General features: G+C 44.1%; 1 protein-coding gene across 1 annotated transcript in view; it reads right to left on the bottom strand.

Annotated features, from left to right (window-relative positions):
* Positions 1-4,744: 4,744 nt before the first annotated feature.
* LOC308294128 (plasmanylethanolamine desaturase 1) overlaps positions 4,745-24,003 on the bottom strand; it is a gene marked incomplete at both ends in the record, with an annotated part of 45,148 nt that continues 25,889 nt past the window's right edge. The window contains 8 exon segments of the mRNA XM_080736853.1: positions 4,745-4,748; positions 6,146-6,254; positions 11,478-11,611; positions 12,188-12,219; positions 12,222-12,289; positions 12,292-12,420; positions 15,639-15,697; positions 16,627-16,697. Of these exon segments, the coding sequence (XP_080592979.1) occupies positions 4,745-4,748; positions 6,146-6,254; positions 11,478-11,611; positions 12,188-12,219; positions 12,222-12,289; positions 12,292-12,420; positions 15,639-15,697; positions 16,627-16,697 (606 nt within the window).

The raw sequence follows: 24,003 nt of genomic DNA on the forward strand, positions 1-24,003 counted from the left end.
TGTCTCAATGTATGCATTTTGACACTTAGAATGAATGAAGACTTTTACAGTTGCTATGTGGATGTTTGGATTTTTAGATGGATAAAAGCATTGAACACAGATACAATAAATGTAGGCCATCTGTAACAAAAATAACCGTACCTTGACTAAAGCCAACCAATGATTCGCTGTCACCTGCAGATGGACCTGGCTCCTCACACTCAAGTGTCTAGATTGATCACAAAGAAACACAAAGCACACAGATTTAGTACAAAACTAAACTGCAACATGCGTGCACACCCACACAGTGGCGCTCTCGCTCAATCTCTCTCTAGAGAAAGATCCACAATACATGTGGGCATACATTGTATATACTGTTTGTTCAGACTTACTGTTTTCTTTTTTGTTTTTCTTTACATATCTACTGCATAGTACTGTGTTCTATTTGTCTGTCATTCAATGTTATATGAGATACTTCAATGGTTTCCAGTGGAAATAAGCTTAGTCTTTTCATGGATAACCTTTTAGTAGACCTTGTACCAGTGAACTGTACCGTCATGAAACTGTACCTTTTCCTATGCAAACTTCTAATAAAGTCTTCAATCAATCAATACATGAGGAAAAACAATGCTGCCATTCGTTCCAAACGCCATGTAACTATACAAATGCCACAATGCTCTGTTTGCCCAATGCTGTTCCCCCCTTCTGATTTACCAAAGTCATGATTTACACAAAATGAACATTTGTATTTTATTCTAGAGCAACGAGCGCGCGCGCACACGCAACCTCAACTAGGCAACACAACGAGGAGCACAGATCCGTTGGGAAAGGCCTGGCGTTGTTTGCCAACGTGTTTGGGCTCATTGCGCGCAGATCAGAGTGGGTATGGCAGGGGTATGCAGCTGCCATACCTTGGCTACAGAGGGAAATAATAAAAATGTAGGCTCTACTTTTCATCGTGCCTGTTGCTAAGGTATGGCAACATGACTGGTGTCTTGCACGCGTGCCCTGCACGCGCGCGTGCAAGACACCAGTCATGTTGCCATACTTTAGCTTGTTCTGAACTGACGCCACTGGGAGAGATGCACTCACTCCGTATCCAGAACACAGCGATCACATACAGTACAGAGAGAGAGAGAGACTCAAACACGATACAAATACAAATAAAATGCTTCGTACCACTGGTGTTGGCAGCATCCCTACGGCTCCATGTCGCCGTGGTCCGTCTCTTCCGAGTCGTAGGAACTTTCAGCCAGATCCCTGAACGCAGTGACTCTCAGGCTGCGTCTAAGACCTGGAGTCGCTGCCATCGGTCTCCACTGCAGCAGCCGCGGGTGCCACAGGGCGCTGGCTTCTTCTTGGGCGCTGCGCTTCTGGAGCCGCCTGGACAGCAGGGTCGGCGACCATCTCGATCGCCGACCATGACCATCTCGATCAGTTGTGTGAACATAATCGGCACCCGATTGTGCATTGAAGATGGAAGGTTTAGGAGGATTGTTCAAGTGAGCTGAATCAAACTCGTTCACGCCATGGCCAGAGCCCTAGAATGGAGAGTTGCGTCACTCCCGTTCACTTCATGGGGCCAGGTCTTCTACGCACACATCTATTGGCGTATAGTGACAAACGGCGAACCGGAAGTTTACAAAATGCATTGAAGTCTATGAGGTGTAAAGTGACAATGAACCACGTGACCAGCGCTGTTTCTGACCCCGCGGTGACACCACTCTCTGATTATACTGCTCTGGCCATGGCCAAGCATGCCTGCAGGGAGAAAAAAAAGAGGAGAAACCGATCGCTAACGGTCTGTTTGAGCGACCGTCATGTTTCAGGGTTTATGGATTATAAACTATCAGGTAAGGCTATGTTTTACAACCATTTATACAGCGATCTGTCTGTGTGTTGTTGTTGTTGTTACTTTTGGCACTGAATTGAAATGATGTTGTACTGTCTGAAACAGACAGCGGACTGGTATCTGCTTGCTGGATTGCTATGGTGTGTGTGTGTGTGTGTGTGTGTGTGTGTGTGTGTGTGTGTGTGTGTGTGTGTGGGGACATCACGATAGTTTTTCACTTCGACGTGCTGTGTTAGTTGTGTGAACATATATCGGCAATGTTTTACAACCATTTATACAGCGATCTGTCTGTGTGTTGTTACTTTTTTTTTGTCTGAGAAGGGTAGAGAGAGGTTTTGAATGTTGTACTGAAACAGACAGCGGACCACCCAGCTGATTGGCTGGCACACACACACACACACACACACACACACACACACACACACACACACACACACACACACACACACACACACACACACACACGCCCACACACAAGCCGCGGCTTTCTGGTTACCCGTCTCGCTCTCATTGTATAATTGGTTTCAGGTTTCTGAGAAGAGGTTTTTCTTTTTGGACAATTTAATGATGTTTAATTTCATGTGAGGCTGTGCACTTTTGTTTAATGTTGTAAAAAACACTGTCAGACTTTGAGGAAGTGTATCATATGTTGTGAGAGGCTGGATAAGGCTGAGATCTTTTGTGTACAGTATGTACAGTAAAAGACGTCCAGAAGACGTCTGGCACCGAGCTCCCCAGGGGAAAAGACGTTCTGAGGACGTTTAGCAGGGAGTGAGTTTCCTAATGGCCGGCCTGGACCGGCCGGGAATGAACCGGCCGTTCGGGAGTTGTCCCGCTTTTCCCAATGGCCAGCACGTCCCTGTAAAATGTATTAGTCAAAGAATGTCTGATTAATCTACACTATTGGAATTTAAAATCTTCTCATGCTTGTATTAACAACCTTTGTTGAGTACAGCCTGTGGTGTATAGTTGCAATACATTCGAATGTGCAGCCCACTTGCAGTTGTAAGCGATTTTCAGTGATTTACTGTACGGTAAATTAGTGGAACCATTTGTGTGTGTGTTACAAAAAGTAGTCTCTTTCTGTTGTCCCTGTGCAGGGACGTGCAGAGAATGTTAGAGTGGCAGGGGCTGACAATTCTAAAAGGGCCTTTTGGTGAAAATATCGAAAATAGCCGGGCAGGGGCTCAAGCCCCCGTTGATGTCTACAGTATGTGTGCATGATTGCACGTGCCTGTCTCTGTGTAATTACGGGCTATATAAAATAGTATAAATAATGCTTGATTTAGCTGAATGGAAATGACTTTAGAAAGACTTCTGAGGTGTCCCATCACATAGGGTTAAAACACGCTCAGACCCCATAACCCCCAAAGGAGGATATTTCTGAAACATTTTGGTGATGCGTAACATCTAACACGTGCTCCTTACAAGAGCCAAGTGTGACATGCAGGCTGTAACACCCAATAAAGAAACCTGGCCTGATCCATGCAGTTTTGTCTGGCAACAGCAAACCAAATTTAACTAGACATGGATGACCTATTTTGTGGCCTTACTGTGCATGTGGATGCAATTAGGTCACTAAGATGTCTCCTAAAAGAATAAAAGTGTATTCTCTCAAGTCTCAACATTAAAGCGCTAGATCAGAATCCAACTGTAAGTACATGAAGGTCTATAAGCCAACGTACATGTTTTGTTTCCTCTGAAGTTAGATCTAAAAATATTTCTAAATATTTGTAAAGCACACAATGGTTGTCGTAGCTTTGAATGTGGAGCCCTCAACTCATTATATACAGAATTGTAATCTCTACAGATAAGGCTTCAAGGCTGACAGCAGAACTCAAGTTTGTCAAGGTGCATCCAGGATTCATGAAAAGGCACTGTTAACTAATAGACTTTTAAGACCTATTTAAGATTTTATGACCTCCCTGAAAGTTCAGACACAAACTTGCGCTTGGTTTGACTTTGATAACTACTCTGAGACGATCCGAGTACGTTAATAACCTTTTTATGACCCTCCCGATGCTCCTGAGAATTTCTGACAAGCTTTATTTTCTCGCACCAGCGGGGTGCAAATTCCTGTTGTATGAATGTCCTCTCAGATAATTCTCTCCTAGCGAATCAGTGCTCAACCAATGAGAACACAGGGCCAGTCATGGTGGTTCGTCGCAACACAACGGCGCACAGACAGCAATAGCAACATCAGGGTCCATCTTTGAACGGAAAAAGAAAATCTATTGTTTTTGTTCCTCTAGATTTCCGGTCTCGTCACGTCTCGTGTCACTCCCCCTCGAGATCACCTCGAGGGGGAGTGTCATTTGAAATGATCACCGAATCTACGATTTCAGATCTTATAAGAAATCGCCCTCGTCTGAGAGGGCCCTAATACAGAGGCAGATTCTAAATCTTGACCTAGGTTTTCAGAAAAAACTTAAAATATTTATTCAAAAATTACAAAATAATTATTTTGCTATAATACTATATACTATATATTATACTATACTATATATAGCAACACGAACCCTTAAATGGGTTAAGTATTTTAAAGGAATAGTTTACCCAAAAATGGCAATTCTACCATTATTTACAGTTGAAACACTGATAAAGTTACAACACGCAATGAGTTTGCTCGCAAAACCCTTTTAAGTTAATGATGACCAGGTCTGGTAAACTCATACACTCAACTTTATCCTTAACTTCTAACAATAAGCAGAGCATTACTGTAATGGGCAGTCTTTTGACTTCAGAAGACAAAAACTGCTACAACTTTTAGCAGGAAAACTCTTCGTGTGAACTCCTTTTGCATAAGTGGCAAAAGCACTTCATCTGTGTTTCTGCTGGCGTGAGGGCGGGTAGATAATGACAATTGTCATTTTGGGAAGAACTATTCCTTTAAGGAGAGGGATATGCCTGCAGTTAGCTGGAAACGAGCCAAAGAGTAGAATTTCCCAGTGTGCAGAGCAAGGCTACTCGCTGTGTCTGTCGCTGCGCATCACTGACCAGAATGGCTTGATTAAATGTTACACTGGTGTTCTAAAGACTTTTTCTTTACTTTTTTTAAACGTCAATTTTCACCTACAACTGCTTGTTATTAACCTGATTGAATTGAAAGGTTATGTAAAATTGTATATCCACAGCTAAATTGTTACACACATGGATACAAAGTATTAACCACCAGTGCTGTGGAACTGAAAGACTAGGACAGTATATTTTTTATTTAAATAATTCACGTTTCCTGTCAAGTTCCTGTTCTTTTGAAGAGGTGCCGTTTCAACTCTTTTCCTGAAAATGTCCTGCAAATATATATATTTTTTCCACTGGTTTCTTTCCCTGTTTTGCTTTTCAAATTTTTATGGAGAACAGCTTATTTCAGCAGAAACTAGCAAAAATAGCTGATCTACAATCTACATTTTCTGCAAATCCGTATATACAAGCCTGTGTACAAGCATGTATGTGCTTTTGAGCTGTGCTAACCGCTCCTACATCTGGCTTTGTCTGCATGTCCCTCCTCATCCCACATTGGCCAAGCTTCGCCAATGCAATGAACTCATAAATAGCACAGATTTCTGTTCCTGGCAGAGCAGAATTGTCATTAGTTTAGTCAATTAAAGGTAAAATCTGATATATATATATTTTTATCATCATGGATCAAGAAGGTCGGGTCACCCGCTGGCCTACTGGTCCAGGCGCATACCACATAGGCTCTGATGCCTGACAGCGTGTCGCACGTTCGATCCCGACGACCTTTGCTGCATGTCACTCCCCATTTCCTGTCATTCTACTGTCCTATCAATAAAGGCATACAAGCCCAAAAACAAATCTTAAAAAAAAAGAATAATGAAAAAGAAGCTCTGACCGAAAACTTGCTATATGCTACGTGCTACTTTGCTACGTGGATATCGATATTGTGAAGCTGACTATTGGTAGCCTGGCGGGGCCCGACGTTATCTGTGTGGAAGGAATGAACACAGATATAGCGTCGGGCCCCGCCAGGCTACCAATAGTCAGCTTCACAATATCGATATCCACGTATTTGGTCGAAATGTGATTTTGTCCAGTCCGAGAATTCTTTAGAAGCAAAATTAACCTGTGTTTTGTAAACTCTCTGAGTGATGTTATCCGGGTTGTAAGGCTGCACAACAGAAAAGTGAAGCTTTTGGTCATGCTTCACCAGCAGGGGTTCCCTATGGAGACACAAAGAGAAAAATAATATTGGCTTAGGAATGCGACAAAAACAAAAGAAATATCCATGAATTCAAGTCTCCATGGGATGAATAATCGTTAGAAAAAAAGTCATTTTGTCCTCTTGGTCCATGCCAGATTGCCAGGTCATCTGAACGTGGTTTGTGCCTCGTCGTCACGTATTCGATCAGTCTCTCCGAACGTCTCCAAAAGTCCAGCTGGTCCAATGGATAGTTGCACCAGCCTGGGATGGAGTGATGGAGGAAGGGGTAATGGATGGGTGGAAGTAGGGAGGGAGGGAGGGAGGGAAGGGTTCCTGGGAAAATCAGAGGAAGGGAGATGCAAGGAAGGAGTGCAGATGAAGACAACTGCAATTACTGAAGATAAAGGATGACATATAGGTGGGCCATCTCCTCCATTGCCTTTCAATCAGGGGCGTCAATTGGGTATGGCAGGGGTATGCAGCTCCCATACCCTGGGTCCAGGGGGGGGGGAATAAAAGTTACTTTTAAATATAAATCCATGAATGTCTCTTTGTCTATCTGCGCTGGTTATTATGTTGTTAAATTACAGTAAAATAACTACAAAACTTAACAAAATGGTCACTTTAACAAGGTATTATAATTATATTCTCCACACTTGTATTCTCCCCATCTTGACAAAATGGTATATTCCCAGGTTCCGCAGGTCAGCTGCACAGGTGCAATGCATTATTGTTAATTGTGGCACGTTTACTAACATGCCAAGTTTAGCTGCACTTGAACAACCATTCTAGGCTGGCATATCCAGCCCAAGAAACCATAGAAACCTGTGTAAAAAACTGACATTTTTTTTCAGGCATTGTGAAAATAGCCGATCTACATGCTCACAACACCTCGCAGCACGAGGCGATGTGAGCATGTAGTGAGCATGTAGATCTGTTGTGAGCATGTAGATCTGCTAAAAGGTACAGTTTCATGACGGTACAGTTCACTGGTACAAGGTCTACTAAAAGGAGATCCATGAAAAGACTAAGCTTATTTCCACAGGAAACCATTTAAGTATCTCATATAACATTGAATGACAGACGAATAGAACACAGTACTATGCAGTAGATATGTAAATAAAATAAAATGAAAGAACAAAAAAAGAAAAACAGTAAGTCTAAACAAACAGAAAGTATATACAAAGAAGGGGCAGGGGAGGGGAGGTCTGGGCTATACAAAGCTATACAATACTATAATACTATAACTATATGCATGAACAACTATTCATGCATCATGTACTGTACATGTATGAAGATACAGTATATGTACAGACACGTATATAGATACTGTGCCTTCACTGTACGCAGGTACAACTGCTGCACACACCTTTTGAAGCAGGCAAGCAATCCCTTGAGGTTTGACATGAAAGCCATTTTAGTTTAACACACACAGACACACACACACAATAATAATTATGCAAATATGCCTACGCAAAAACACTACCACAGGCACACATGAATGTAAAAATCAACCTCACTGTTCTCTCTCTCCCTCTCCCTCTCTCCCTCTCACACACACACACACACATCGACATGAGCACATCAAACAGAGACAACCACATGAGCCGTGTGTACATAAGCTGGCCTTGTCTGATACCCACACCCCACCACCCATGATGTGTTTGCATAGGGTGTGTATGCTATAGCTGCAGGGTGCATCTGAGTGACTATGGCATGCAAGTATGCGTGCTTGCGTGTGTGCATTCGTGTGTGCGCGTGTGTGTATGTGTCCCTCCCGTGACCCTGTCCCCACTGAAAGACAGAAAGACAACCAGCGATGTCGCTGTCCTCTTTTTTTTATCCCATGTCCCTCATCCCTGCGTTTTCGTTTTCATCACCCGTCTTCTCCTTTCTTGCACAAACCCCTCTCTCTCTTTTTCACCCTCCTGTTTCGCTCTCCCTCCTCTTCCTCGGCCTCTTCTTCCCCTCTGCCTCCCTCCCTCCCTCTCTCTCTCCCTCTGCCTGTGAAGTCCTATTTGTTAGAACAGACAGCAGGTTAACATTAAATATACATGGGGATTGTCAGCCGGTGGCGAACACAAAGGCAGCCAGCCAGGCCCCCGCGGGATCGCAGCCCGGCCCAGCCAGGGAAGGGTGGGGGGGCGGGGGGGCTGCCATGGTCCCCTGTGCCCCCCGACCACCACCAGCAGCAAGCAGCAGCCTACCTCCGAGCACACACAGACACTCATACATATGCACACAAGCGTGTGCGTACATGCACGGCCACAGATGTGTGTCTGTCTGTGCATGCGGTTTCAGTACACAGATATGCGCATGCATACAAAAGTGTGAAGCGTGCGTGTGTGCTTGCACACAGAAAACACACACACGCACGCACGCACGCACGCACGCACGCAACCAGACAAACACATCGTTTCGGGAGACACACACAAAGGCTTGTATGCAGATGTGCATGAGTGCGCACATGCACACACACACACTTTTATACCCCCTCCCCCATGCAACTCCCTCACACACATCTGTTGTCCACAGGGGCACAGGGTGACGTACTGGCAGAGTCTCCCCTGTGCATCCTCTCTCTCTCTCTCTCTCTCTCTCTCTCTCTCTCTCTCTCTCTCTCTCTCTCTCTCTCTCTCTCTCTCTCTTTCTCTCTCTCTCCTTCTCTTTCCCTCCCTCCCTCCCTCACCAGGCATACTCAATGCAGATACATTACTAAGGCCTAATGCCTCTAAAGACACAGATGCACAAAGGCACAAATGTGCGCGCACACGCGCACACACACACACACACACACACACACACACACACACACACACACACACACACACACACAGAGAATATTTTCTCTTATTTATAAGAAGCCAACAGACAGTCAGAGGCAGCCATATTGTGTTAATCAGCTGAGAATTCTAAATTAAATAATTCTAGAATCATCATCTGTTCCAAGTGTGGCTATCTAAGATGGATGCCCCAAATGTACAGTGCAGTCTGGTCATGGTCTGGCAACAGCAGCTGGTAAAGATCTTGGTTATTTTCTTTTTTTAATAACCTTTTCATGCTTTGTTTAAAATTAACAAGTTTCTTTTTGGTTTGAGTGGAGAATATTGTCAGAATGATTAGTCACAAGTAAAAACAGTATTAAAAGGTAAATAGCACCTGTGCATTGCATTCACCCATTCGTACACCGATGGCGGAGGAAACCATGCAAGGCACCAACCTGCTCACCCGGATTCGAACTGGGAACCTTTCGGGAACCCTCCGTGTTCTAATGACGGTTTCTCTACCACTGAGCCAATGCCGCCCCTATTAGCCATGCTATAACTGTACAATAACACCACAAAATAAAGTGGGGGAGCGCACACATCTTTCATATCATATTTAAGATGTATTTTGGCTGGTGCCACTGTGCCAGCCCTGACTGTGGTATAAGTTCAAAGTCTGTCTGGAACACAGGGTAAGCTCAACACACTAATAAATAAGTCTGTTTGGTGCTGTAGCCCTGGAAGTCAATATACAATTGGAAATGGCCAGCACACACAGCTTGGATCTTCCATAGGACATTTTCCTGCACCTGCAGTATGGGTGCTTGGACAGACATGAACTAGGACACTTTTTGCAACTCTGGGTGCGTGGACTTAAGTGCAATTACACACATTCACCAAATATTCGAATATTCGAATATCAAAGTCACTATTCGACGTTGTTCACCGAAGTCGAATATTCGCTTTTTTTTTTTTTGTTTAATTGTTTTCTCTTTAAAAAAGATATAGTTTATAAAGCTTGGCTAGATAGGAAGTCATAAGAATGAGTTGTCAATGCCCCTGGTGGATGCATTTTTAATGCTATACTTTTTTTTTCTTTTTTTTTTTCTTTTTTTCGTTTTTTTTTTTTTATAAACATATTTGAACTGGGGACCCCCACCCTGACAAGCACTTGGAATTGTAGGTATTACATCTAATGTGACTCTGTTCCACAGATAAATTGTGAAAATAGCAGATCTACATGCTCAAAACGCCTCGCGTTGCGAGGCGTTGTGAGCATGTAGATCGGCTATTTTCACAATGTTCACCTCTTGCTTACTTAATATTTGACAGTTTGGCCAGTCCTGTCGAATATTCGACTATTCGAATACTTTGAGGTCGAATAATTCAAATACTAAAAATCGCTATTCGTGAATGCCCCAACACATACACATCACATCATGCAACACATCATTTGCACACACATATGAAAGGATCGCAATGGAAAATTTGTTTTTTTGTGTGTCTATCCTTTTGATAATGGTGTGACAATGTATGTAAATTTACATAATGTTTTGTTGTCAATAAAGATGTCAAAGTCATACTGTCGTTTTAGCCAGTTATGTATGTAGTATGTACCTTTTCTCTCCCCAATTTAGTCAGTATGCCAATACCTCACTGGCTAACCTGCCAGTCCCTATTCTGATGGGGAACATTCAGCTAAAATAGCAGATGTACAAAACCACAACACGTCACGCTACAATGCGTTGTGAGCTTGTAGATAGGCTTTCACAAAGAGCTTTGGTGTAGGACCACTGTGGGACTCCTATCAACAAAGTATATAGGGCAAGGCTCTTCAACAGGTCCTCAGAGTTACTATACAAGGGGTCCTCCAAATCTTTGTGTGATAGAAACCTTTTTCTCCTTTTTGTAATGAACCACTTGAACCCTAGCGTATAATTCTGAGAACTTTAGCCAAACATTTTCGGCCAAGAGGTTTATTGGTGTAGAGGTGAAAAAGAGAGTACAGAGTGAAAAGTAATATTGACGGTTCAAGTGGCTCAATATCTGAAAACATTAATTGACATATCCAAATGATTGTGCTGTCAAACAATGAAACTATATGGAATCTATGAACATGTTGTTGGGGTCCCTGGTTCATCTCTCTCTCTCTCTCTCTCAACTAAGGGGTCCTTGGCCTGAAAACGTTGAAGACCTGGGTATGCAGGGTTCATCCTTGATCCTTGATTTTAAAAAGTTGGAGAACCACTAATTTTTCAGAAAACTGTTAGGATTTAGAAGACATTTATAGAATCGGTCCTTAGGTCTTAATGCAGGGTTCCCCAATAGGCGGCCCGTGGGCCATTTGTGGCCCGCGGGGGGCTACTGTCTGGCCCACACCAATCCCAGTAATAATGGTGATATAAGAGCAGCAACAACACTAGTATATCGTCGTTGTCGGGTGGAAATCTCGTATCTCCAAATTTTAACGTTCTTTCGCAAAACATACAAGGCCGTCGCACAAAAGTAGTGAAAACAGCAGATCTACAAGCACACAACGCCTCGCACAGCGAGGCGTTGTGTGTTTGTAGATCGGCTGTTTTCACTAGTATAAATCATTTTTAAAATGATAAATTCAAAACAAACGGTTTTGGACATACAAGATTTTCACTTTCACCTGATTTTTCACCTGTCTTAATGGGTTATTTGACACTGTAATTACAACCAGTGAAGTTCCTACCTGTAGTAATGCAGCAGTAGGTCCCGTGTGGTGAGACGTGATGGATGCGGTGGTGTTTCCGTGGCAACAACAGGACATGCCAGTCCTGCAGCAGCGTGACCCAGCGCGGGAGGCCAAAGCAGGAGGTGGCTCCACTTTATGAATCTGATTCGTCAACACGTCACAAAGACAGCCAGGGCAAAGACACAGCACTCCCACGGATAGGACGCCTCCAGAGCCTCTGACGGTAACGAAAGGAAAAAAGACAGAGAGAGAAGTGTTGTTTTTGACAGCAAATCTTGATTTAGTTTTAGTCATAGTCTTTTGAATAAAATGTCATTTAGTTTTAGTCATAATTTAGTCACCTGAAAATTGTCGACTAAATATCATGAGATTTTAGTTGACTAAATCTACAGATGGCATCGTAATGACTGATTTTACACTTGGTTGTGTGCTGAAAATAGCTCACAACGCGTCGCAGCGCAACGCGTTGTGAGCTTGTAGATCGGCTATTTTCAGCACGCAACACCGGAAAGCAACCAAACATAAAATGACTCTCTTCTCCACTTGTCCCTCCCTAATGTTTTAGTCAAGTTTTTATTTTGTTGACAAAATCTTAGTTTTAGTCACCACAGCTTAGTTTTTGTTTAGTTTTTATTTCGTTTTCGTCAGTGAAAAAAACACAGTCGACAATAATTTTTCGTCATAGTTTTAGTCGACGAAATCAACACTGGTGGCTCCACTTATGAATCTGATTCGTCAACACGTCACAAAGACAGCCAGGGCAAAGACACAGCACTCCCACGGATAGGACGCCTCCAGAGCCTCTGGCGGTGACGAAAGGAAAAAAGACGGAGAAAGAGAGTCAAGAGTGTGGTTATTGGAATAACTGATCTGACTTCAGAGTGACAGCATAACGACGCAGTGGTCCCTCTGAGAGGATGCTGCCAGGGACACTGAGAGGCTGACGGGGAGACAGGATGGAGTCAATGGGTGCAAATTAGGGGTCTAACGATACATTTTAACAGCGACACGCTACGCATCACGATACATGGTTGACGATACGATACATGGACGATATTGGTTCGTTCATGGCAATACAATACGATTCAATGATTTAAAATCGATAAAGTAACTATTTAGCAAAGAAATTAAATCTGTGTAAAAAGTGTACAAAATCTATTATTATGGAAGTAAACAATTATTTGCATTGCAAAGCGATTCGATACCGATTACCGCATTTTAAAACGATACGATACGATACAAAGCCAAAACGGTACGATATTTTGCTTTTGCAAACGATATAGTAGATCATTGCAAATTAAAATGGATTTTTTGATTAAGTTATTATATCGTTACATCCCTAGTGCAAATCTTCACCTAAAATCAAAGGAAACATCTTCAACTCACGCGAAATGTCCAAGTGATCAGAAATGCGCTCAGTGTAAGAAAGGCATCTGAATTTAAAACGTGAGCATTTCTCCACCAGCTTTTATTAGGACCTGATGTTTTTTTTTGTTTTGTTTTGAGACAATACAGTACAGTACAATCTTCATGTTTCAATTGTCTTGTAATTGACAATCCGGTTGTCTGACCCCGCAGTGAGCACGCCTCAACACCGTTGTTTACTGTCCTCACCGTGACGTGACCGGAATATGATTCACACTTTGGAAAGTCTCAGAGGCCATTTAATGAATGGGTTGATAAACACAGGAAGGTCACTGTCCTGTCTGTCCATTGTACCCTCTGGTCAAAAGAAACCAGCTACCGTATCTGTCTGGCACAGTGAGGAGTCTTGTTTCTACACACTCGCTTTTTCTGGTGGTGTCACTTACAGTCACCGTCTCTCTCCCTCCCTCTCCCACCCCGTCTCTCTCTACAGCTAAAACAGCAACCTGTTGACCCTCAGTTAAAAGGCGAGACATGACAGGTGTACATGTCACCTCCACCGCTGCGGGTTTCCCCTCTCTGTCCTCGTCTGGTGACCCCCTTGACACGCTGTGAAGTTCAGGACATGTCAGGGGGAAATGCCAACCTCACCTCTCGCTGCCTCTCTCGTCGCTAGACCTCGCACCACTGATCTCCGGATCATAGCTAGAGGTTGCAGACATGACAGGTCTCTGTCTCCCCCCGTCTTCCTCCCACCTTCCCGTCCCTCCCTCCCCGCGTGTCTCTCCCTCCGGTGACCTTCTGCAGAGTGTGTGACATGACAGGTGCTTCCGTCGTCTACAATTTTACCTCGCTTGTATTGCTCTGATCTTTCCGTCCCACTTAACTCAGCCCACTGATCCCCTCCGTCTGTTGAGCCGCTGCGTTTTTCTAAAGCCTCCCTCATCCCTTCTGTTCAATTTTCTCCATTCCCTCATTCTCTCTGTTTGTCGCTGCCTTTTTCAGCATGGCTGAAGGCCAGGCCATCTAGAACGGGGGTTGTCTATATACATCGTACCTGTCCAATGTAACTCGCTGTGGCAGGAAACAGGCACGACATTGTACACCACAAAACATCACTGAAGTTAACAATTTGTTGTACCGCAGGCTGATAATCTGAATGCTGTCCAACATGCTGCAGCAGAGGAGCAGGCACACACCACAAACGGCACTGAAACTAATGATTCTTTTACGAAATGCACATGTAGTGCTGTACTGCAAGTCGCTATTCGTTGCTAAACACTGGACAGGGAGGCACTTCGAGGCAGTACCATTATAAGTCTCTGTGAATGGTACATTTATATAGCGCCTTTATCCAAAGCACTTTACATAGATTGTGCATTACATTCACCCATTCACACACACATTCATACGCCGATGGTGGAGGAAACCATGCAAGGCACCAACCTGCTCACCGGGAGCAACTAGGGGTTCAGAGTCTAGCTCAAGGGCTCTTCCACACCAACTCTAACAAGGTTCAAGTGTTCAAGGTTGTACTTTATTGTTACGTCTTTTGTACAGATACATAAGAGTAAAATGTGTTTTTGTTTGGCATCCTTCAGACAATGCAGTCGTGCTAGCGATTCCTTTTTCCCTGGATCTTTCTCGTTTTTGACAGTTCATTCATAACACGAACCCTCCGTGTTCTAATGACGGTTTCTCTACCCCTGAGCCACTGCCGCCACTCTGTGTCTTGTTTCTGCCTTCTTTTCCTCTTCACTGCTCTGGACCAAAGGATGCTCTGCTGGAAACAACAAACATTTGAACAGGTGGTAAAGTTGAGATGACACCAGCGTGGAAAGCGAACAACTTGGTTGCAGCTTAGTGGTTAGTGGGATTTTTAATTGAAACTCACTAATGATGCGAACATTTACTGTATTATTACAGTGGTTCATCCAGCAGCAGCGCTCTGAAAAGATGTGCGATACAGCTGATAGCAATAGCCGATTCATTTTGAAACCATGGGCCATTACAGGGGAGATGCAGATGAGGTGCTGTAAATCGACAGGATGCGCTGCTTATTCACCACGGTAATACAAAATTAAACACCGTCACAGCCCTAATAGAGGGGTACGTTCTGGGCTAGCCTACTTTATACCCTGGGCATAAACTGGTAGATTCCCATATACGTTACTCTGGTACACTCAGGCCGTTAGTAGGGTGTGTTGGCTCTATAATGTAATGTAATGTAATGTACTGTAACTGTATGTGAGCGTGTTTTGTCAGTGTGTTTTGCACTATTCTTTTTACTATTCTATTCTTTTTTCTTTTTGTTTGTCTTGTTGCAAATTTCCCTCGGGACTTAATTAATAATCTTGAATCTTGAACTGGACTAGCCGAGAATATACCCCGGGGGATAAAACAGGCTAGCGTACTAGCCGGGGGTATATTTAGTTTGGACAATTATTACACCTGTTCGGACATGATCCAACTCCAACGTTGTGTTTTCACTGTCCAAAGCCAGACCATGGCATGAACAAGCACAGGGTCTGTACTGTCTCTCTCTCTCTCTCTCTCTCTCTCTCTCTCTCTCTCTCTCTCTCTCTCTCTCTCTCTCTCTCTCTCTCTCTCTCTCTCTCTCTCTCAGCCATTAGTTAACGTAGTGTGAAGCATCGAGGTCACCTTGTCCTCCGCTCCCCTCTATCAGTCTATACTTCTCTTCATTGCTGCCCCCCCTCTCTCATTCTATCACCCCCACCTGCCTGTCACTCTAAATGGTCACCTATGGTCACAGCAAAGTGCACGTGACCTCACCTCCACAACCTCTAACCTTGATCCTCTGTCCATCCCTCCCACTGGTGACCTCTTGACCCCTGATAAGTTCTGACACGAGGGGCAGAAATGTCACCTCTGAGCAACGTTGTCCTCCCATCTTTTCTCTCTCTCTCTGTCTCACAGGTGTCATTGCCATCATAGTTACAGCCTGCACTCGTAGGGGTAGGTGAGTTGGGTCTCAGGGAGGCAAACCACCGTTTAGAGAGAAGGGGCGGCGACCTGAAGTTCAAGTTTTATTAGAACACATCATTGCAAAGTCACAGGTTCAATGCCTGTTGGTTCACAGCTACAGTGTATGTGCCCTTGAGCCAGATGATGATACTCTAAGGCAGGGTTCCCCAATAGGCGGCCCGCGGGCCATTTGCGGCCCGCGGGGGGCTACTGTCTGGCCCATCCCAACCGCAGTAATAATGGTGGTATAAGAGCAGCAACAACACTAGTATAGCGTCGTTGTCGAGTGGAAATCTCGTATCTCCAAATTTGTACGTTCTTTTGCAAATCATACAAGGCCTTCGCACAAAAGTAGTGAAAACAGCAGATCTACAAGCACACAACGCCTCGCGGTGCGAGGCGTTGTGTGCTTGTAGATCTGCTGTTTTCACTAGTTTAAATCATTTTTAAAATGATAAATTCAAAACGAACGGTTTTGGACATACAAGATTTTCACCCGACAACGATGAAAACTGTCACTGGAGTAGTGGGAACGCCACCGTCGCCCCCTGCAATGTTGTGACCCTCGGCTTGGTACCCTAGACATGATTCGGCCCTTGGGGAAAACTAATTTGGGGAACCCTGCTCTAAGGCTAAGCTAGACGACATCCAAATGCTCTCTTTGCTAGCATCAAGCCAAGACCGTTGAACTTCCGGTCGGCTATTGGTTGATTAATATGACCTTCTAATTAGCTTAACTCCAAAAGCAATAGTATAATGATCGCAAATTAGATTTATTTTCAACGAAAAGTTAGGCCTGGTTTCAATGAAGTCCTGGCGGGTGATGGCTGTTGGATCAATGTGGTGCTCCCTAAATGGACGGATAAAGAGAGAGCGAGAGAGACAAAAAGAGAGAGAGAGAGAGATCTGTTTTACAAAGATATCCACTGACGCTCAACAGACAGGCGACATTGATAGGTTTTGTATCATTTCTGGCAAAAGAAATGTGCAAAAAAGGTGGCTTAAATCACGTTTTCTCCTATTCACACAGATGAGTCGATTTGAATTTAATCAGTGTGATACTGAAAAATACAGTAGAATTAGCATTCGCTCCAGTCCAAAGTCAATCCAACACACCCACACACACAAACACATACACGCACGCACACAAACACACAGAAAAGATAACCCAGTGGTGCCCAGCGGTCCGCTCAACCCCAAAGCTCATATCCAGCATCCTAATAAACCACAGAACAGCAGTTGATGGTAACACACTTTCATGACCCACGAACACAAGACATAAAGTCAACGATAACAGCAGAAACAAACACACACACACTCGCCCAACACAGACACGCGCGCGCGCACACACACACACACACCACCTGCAAAGCGCAGAGGCAGACACCTGTGTGTGAGATCGCGGAGGTCTCAAATGAAAGACAGAATCTCAGAAGCACAAAGGAACAGACACACACACACACACACACACACACACACACATAACAATGAAGGTAATTTATTTCCCCTCTGTATTAAAAGCAAAAATAAATAAAGAATTGTTTGTGCTTGTATTTTAGTATAGTGTGTTCTGGGGTGTGTGTGTGTGTGTGTGTGTGTGTGTGTGTGTGTGTGTGTGTGTGTGTGTGTGTGTGTGTGCGCGCGCGCCCGCGCGTCTGTGTCTGTGCGCGAGCGAGCTTACTACATGATAAATCATTATCGAGCGTTCCAATCACATGTGGCTATCTGCGGCACCGTCATTGCTAAGCGCAGCAGGCGACGGCGAAAATATCCGTTGATATTTTCACAATTATCTGCCCACCTCCGTTCCTTTCCCCACCTCCCCTCCCTCCCCTCCTCCCCACTCCCCCCGTTCCCTTCTTCCTCCTCTCCCTCTGACAGATAAAAGCCGTGGCTAAGTCATGGAGGTCATGCCAAGCGGGGCGGTGCCGGTGTGGTGCTACCCGGCTAACCGGTGGGCCACTGCCATGCCGCTAAGGCTTCTAATCCCACACCGTTTAACGGCCCGCCTCGCACGACGCCCGTTAATCCATTTAGGGCCTAGAATCGCACTGCGAGCTTGTAGATCTGCTATTTTTGAAAAAGTCGTGAAAATGTGTGCAAATCTTTGAATATGTGTGTTTTCAAAGCCAATGTTTTTAACTCAGATTTTGCTTCTGGGTGGTCCCTGGAACTAGATATTTTGAGATGCGGGTCCGTGGCCAAATAAATATCATTTTGGGGGTCCTTCACATGAAAAGGTTTGAGAACCACTGACATAGTAGTCTCTCAAGAACAGACTAACTGAGCTAAGTGAAAAGGACCTTTTCTTTGACGATGGCTAGCCAGATTGCTGACATAGAAACATAGTTTTTTTCAAAAAAACCTTAGAAGGATTCAAAAGACACTTATAGAATCGGGTCAAAATTCTAATTTTCAAAGATTTTTCAAAAATAGCAGATCTACAAGCTCGCAGCGCGGTACTCGGTGCCGCGCTGTGAGCTTGTATATCTGCTATTTTTTCAATAGTTAAAGCATAAAATAATAATACACAAGACTGTGTACCCGTTCTGAATGGATTAATCACTGGCTCACATCTCCCATCGCCTCGGCAACCACCGCCGTCCCACTGGTTGGACGGACGCGTCCACCCGCCGCCCGCCCCCTCTTCCTTTTCCTCCCTCTCTCGCTTTTTTTTTTTAACCCCTCTCATCTCTCCTTGTTTGGTCTCTCTTTCTCCATCACTTTGTCACAATGGTCCTGCAAAAAATAAATTAAAAAAGAACTCTTCTTTCCTCTTCCTCAAGTTTGCAGAATTTCTCTCAATTAATCTCCCTCGCCTTCCCTCCGGACGTGTAGCAGGAACAAGTCGTTCAATTAAGCTCTCTAATCGTCCTCGTTAGAGATTCGCCCGTCTTGAGCCGTCTTGTAGAAACACCCTGACCCCCTGAGAATTTTTTGTTCTATTAGACCTCTAATATACGTCTAAGGCTAGTCATTGATAGGCGTCTATATTTTAGACGTCTAATAGACGTATATATAGACCCTTAGACTAGAACGTCAACGTCTAGTCTAAGCTTTGACGTCTAAAAAATGTTCAAATCTAGATGTTTATTAGACGTATTTTAGCTAGACGTCTAATAGACGACTATTGCTCAGTGGGGAGAAAGAGAGTGTATAATGCTAGTAAATGACATAAAGAACAAAGAATTTGACATAAAGGAGGATTGATGACTTTAACAGAAGAGTGTCTATACACTGTAGATGTCAAGGGGGCACCTCAACACAAAAAGCTCATTGATAATGAGCATCTTCTCTCACACACACATAACCTTCTTTAGATTTTAGGTGGGGATTTAACGAGTGTGAGTTTGTCCTCAGAGCCAGGGGTGTCGCACCAAAGTCTGGAGAGAAGTCTGGGCCCTGGGTACAAGGATTCATGCCAGGCCTTGCCTGGTTAATAAACCAGACCGAACACAACACCCCCTGGCGGTAGTGATGTTGTAGTACGGTCTGGCACCGATCCATTGAGATTCTATTTCCTCAAACAGCTTCAAGGGTAGGCCAATCAGGGTTGTATGCTTGGGGCACGTGGTTTCTGTAGGCTTGGGGCACGTGGTTTGGGGCAAATGAAAACTCTTCCTGAAATCCCAGACTCTCTTGCCAAAACGAAGTGTGTGATAGAGGCTGGCAACGCCAGGCAAGCGCAGGCCCACCATGAATTACGCATTATTTTGTGCTTTAACTATTGAAAAATAGCAGATATAAAAGCTCACAGCGCGGCACTGAGCGCCGTGCTGCGAGCGTGTAGATCTGCTGTTTTTGAGAAATCGTGAAAAAAGTCTTTGAATATTTCAAATCCCTCTAAGGTTTTTTGAAAAACCTATGTTTCTATGTCAGTGGTGCTCAACCTTCTTCATGTGAAGGACCCCCAAAATGATATGTATATTTTGAGACGGACCCCCCCATCTCAAAATATTTAGTTCCAGGGACACCCCAGCAAAATTTGAGTTACAAATGTTCGCTTAAAAAATACATAAAGATTTGCACACATTTTCACGACTTTTCAAAAAATAGCTGATCCACAAGCTCGCAGTGCGGCACTCGGTGCCGTGCTGTGAGCTTGTAGATCTGCTATTTTTCAATAGCTAAAGTATAAAATAATTAAGGCCCCTCCACCTTATTGGGCCCTAGTAACTCAGTCCCACTTTCCCCCCTTGTGACACCCCTGATCAGAGGGCTGCTGAATCCTTGCTGAGTCAATTAAAGCTCAATGAAATTTGCATGACAGCAGGGAGAAGGTTTGGTTAGGAATATTGCTCTCAACACTGTTGGGAACATGAACTCACTTCAGATCTTTCAGATTCTTTGAGCGAAAGGGGACTTTTGTAGGGAAACTGGAATGCAATTCAACTCAGTTAACTTAAACGGTCTAACCATTACATCAATGTACTTTTAAATGGTTATCATGCAGTGTAGCTCTGCCACGTAGATGGCTACGCTAAGTGGTTTTTATCCATTTAGGTCATCCTTAGATGAGCCATCCCCAAGCGTCTTTCTTTAGTAGGCCTATACAGTATGTCCACGTACTGTAGGTAGGTGGGGCGGGACGCCTGATTTGGAATCGCACATGAGTTCTGGGTGGAGCCGTTTGTTTTCACGTCCGTCGGCAGGTTAGTTACTCACCAGCGTTAGTTTCAGTGAGGTTAGGTTTAGGGTTAGGGTTAAGGTTAGGCATAGTTTTACTGAGGTTAGGGTTAGGGTTAAGGTTAGGTTTAGGCATAGTTTTACCGAGGTTAAGGTTAGGGTTAGGGTTAGGGTTAGGTTTAGGTGGTCGCATCTCCGCGCGGTCCAAGCGAACAAAAAGGGAGCGCTCCCTAGCTCCAGTTCAGCCAATCAAAAGCTTCCATGGGCGGGGTTTGCCCAGAACTCATGTGCGATTCCAAATAACGCGTGGGGGACAGGGACGTGAAAAAGCGGGACAACTCCAGAACGGCCGGTCCATTCCCGGCCGAGGCCAGGCCGGCCATTAAAGCAGAGTAGCAGCAGCCCACAGAGCCATCACATTGGCCCCTGCACTGTCTTGTCTATCATCTGAATACTGGCCCACTACTCCCCAGCTTCCTTGACTACTCCTAGTGGCCCAATCACAGGCTCCAGGACCGTAGTCGATCCCATGCCAAAGTGCCAGCGCTCACCCAGCAGTCTGCTGTCACCCAGGTGGATGCGTGCACATGCCCATGTGCACGCGCCCATGTGCACTCACCACCTGACTCACCAGCTCTTAAATATACAGAAAATACATTTCAGTTTGGGATACCAATCTCATCTAATCAGGAGAGAGAACTCATACAGGATACAAGATAAACAAGTGAAATTTTAAGTGAATACACGACAAAATCGGAAGAGATACAATATCAAATATAAGCTGATAAATGGGTACTCGCTCCTGATTGGTTGACAATCTGGCATTATTGAGACCAGGATTACTGCATGTTTTTGTGAGGGTATCTACCCTAGGAGACACGGGGAGAACTTGCAAACTCCACACAGAAAGACCCTATCGCCAACCCCACCTAGGGTGTGGGCGCTGATGACGCGGAGGGAGGAACATGCCCCCAGTGCCCACAGCGTCCCCCGGCAGGAATCGAACCCATAAAAAAAAAAAACACAAAATGAGTTTTGTTTTGACCAAAAAATATCACTTATACTCTACCTTTAAAATATTAATTTCAAGATGCAGTATTCAAGTTTTATTTGTCACTCACTTAAACAGGTACTCTAAGCAGCAAGATGTACCTGTAGATGAGGCAGGTTCCGCAAGAACACAATACAATATCACAACAATAATGCTACTACTAATTATAATAATCATACTGTTTATAATAGAAATACCAAGATTAAAAGAGAAGAATAAAGATAAAGAAAATGATAAATAATAAGTACTTGTATCATGCAGTGCACCTGTATGGAAGCGTCTGTATCCGGTAAATTTCATCAACCTCAACTCCTCTTTGATATTCAAAACAACCACAAAAGGGAGCACATGCCTGCTTTATTCTCCCTGCTTTAGTATCTGAAAACACAGACAAAAACATAAATTGCACGCACACGCACACGCACACACACACACACACACACACACACACACACACACACACACACACACACACACACACACACACACATACTATTTTGTGCATGCCTATTTTGTCACCTCTCTTCTCTCCGCTGGTCCATTTTTCTTACGGTGATGGTCTTTCATAGAAGCCTCCCACGGTGTCAGACCTACCATGCAAATCTTTGACGACTGCTGTGCTTTTGCTCCCAGCAGTAATGCTAACTACCCCTCGCCCTAATAAAATGATCATCATAAATAAACATCAAATCAAAACCAGCTCTGACAAACACAGAGCTCCGACATCATGAAGGGAAAACCTGCACACATTGGAAACAAGCATTGTTATCTAAATAATATAGGTGCAACAACAAAGGATAAAGGTGGCTTTAACACATCACGGTATACTCTACATGAGAGTGCTTCTTGTCCATATAAATACCACGTTTTAAATGGCAGGTTGGGTGGGGGCGGCATTAAACATTGAGCTGTTAGGACACGCTTCTCAGTTAGCTTGTGAAGTTTTTTATCAAAACGAAATGAAGCAAAACCAGCTGCTCTTTGTGTGGTGCACTCGATAGAACTTGTGTTACTATAGAATGTTTTTAGATTTGGATTAGGAATTTATGTTGATTTTATTTTAAGAAGCGAGTTATACTGATTGCACTTGTTTATTGCGACCGTAGGTCGCACTTACTACAGAAAGCTGCTCGAGGTGTCCGTCCGTCAGTCAGTCAGTCAGTCAGTCACTCCGTCACTCCGTCACACACGTCACACTTTTGCCCTGCTCATATCTCCGCAACCGCTGCCCCGATCCATGCCAGATTTTGCACACACACTCCTTACCTGCCAAACTACAACCTCCAAGGACCCCCGGAGCTCCAGGGACCCCCAGCTCCCTCGGGGACCCCCAAGTGTAAAAAATGAGCACATGTGCAAAAATTACCAAATGACCACCCCAACGGGGCTGCTCACGGGGCATTCCCGGGGACCACCCACTCCTGGTGCTCCAGAACGGATGCAAAAGTGGTGGCACCCCCAGTGGAGGACCCCCTGCCACTGCAGCTCACATAAAATGCCGTAACTCGGGCTAGGAGCGACCGGGAGAGCCGGGGCCGGTACCTATTCGTCCGCCTTGGCGGCGCGGAGACCCCACCCCTCATTTCTCACATGGCCCTCTAGCGCCACCATCAGGCCGATTCAGATTTTGCCCTAAAATCACGAAAATCACTACACAGTATGTCTACACTCATGTCATCAACATGCTCAGGAAGATTTTGGAAAAACACATTTTTGCTCTATTTGTGGAGATAAGTGACCTACGGTCGCTTATCTCCCGATTAGGGAGTCTTACTGGTTTAGGACATCTCTTCGTACAAAATACTGATTTAACATACTGTACTAGGCTTTCCTTACATTAATGTTTATCTTTTATTTTTCTTCTTGATTGAGCTGCAAATGGAAGCCTGGATAAACAAGAGTTTCACCTCACTGTTACCTGTAATTGTGTTGTGACAATAAAGTTGATTGGTTGATTGATTGATTTTTTATTTGTTTTTTTATGACAGGCCTATAATTATGTTTCCATTGTAGAATAAATAAAGGCCCTGGGTTCATGTTTGGTTGCTGGAGATTATACATTCGAGTTGGGATCTATTTTATCTTTTGTGTTTTGTGATGTGACCGACTAATTTAATTTCTGATAAGAAGCTGGTTTTGTCACAGTTGCAAATACTGTAGAGCTCCAGTGGGGTTTGGATAGACAGTTGAGTTGAGTTAAGGATAGATTTTTGTGTTAACATTGTTTTATTGGTTTTGTTTTGTAAGATTTGTGATTTGTGTTTTATACGGTTGGAATGTAATTAGGATTAAGTGGGTGGATGGAGCATGGACAGGATGTGTGTTATTAGCTTGTTGTATCTTATTTGTATTAAAATATTTGAGACCAAAATGGCAGGATGATAGACTACAACAATGATAGCAAAACAATAGCCACCATTCCACCTTTCATTAATTAAAAATCTAAAGCACGCACACGCACGCACGCACGCACGCACGCACGCACGCACGCGCACA

This window comes from Nannobrachium achirus, assembly GCF_963921795.1.
Source record: "Nannobrachium achirus genome assembly, chromosome: 11".
Taxonomy (NCBI): Eukaryota; Metazoa; Chordata; class Actinopteri; order Myctophiformes; family Myctophidae; genus Nannobrachium; species Nannobrachium achirus.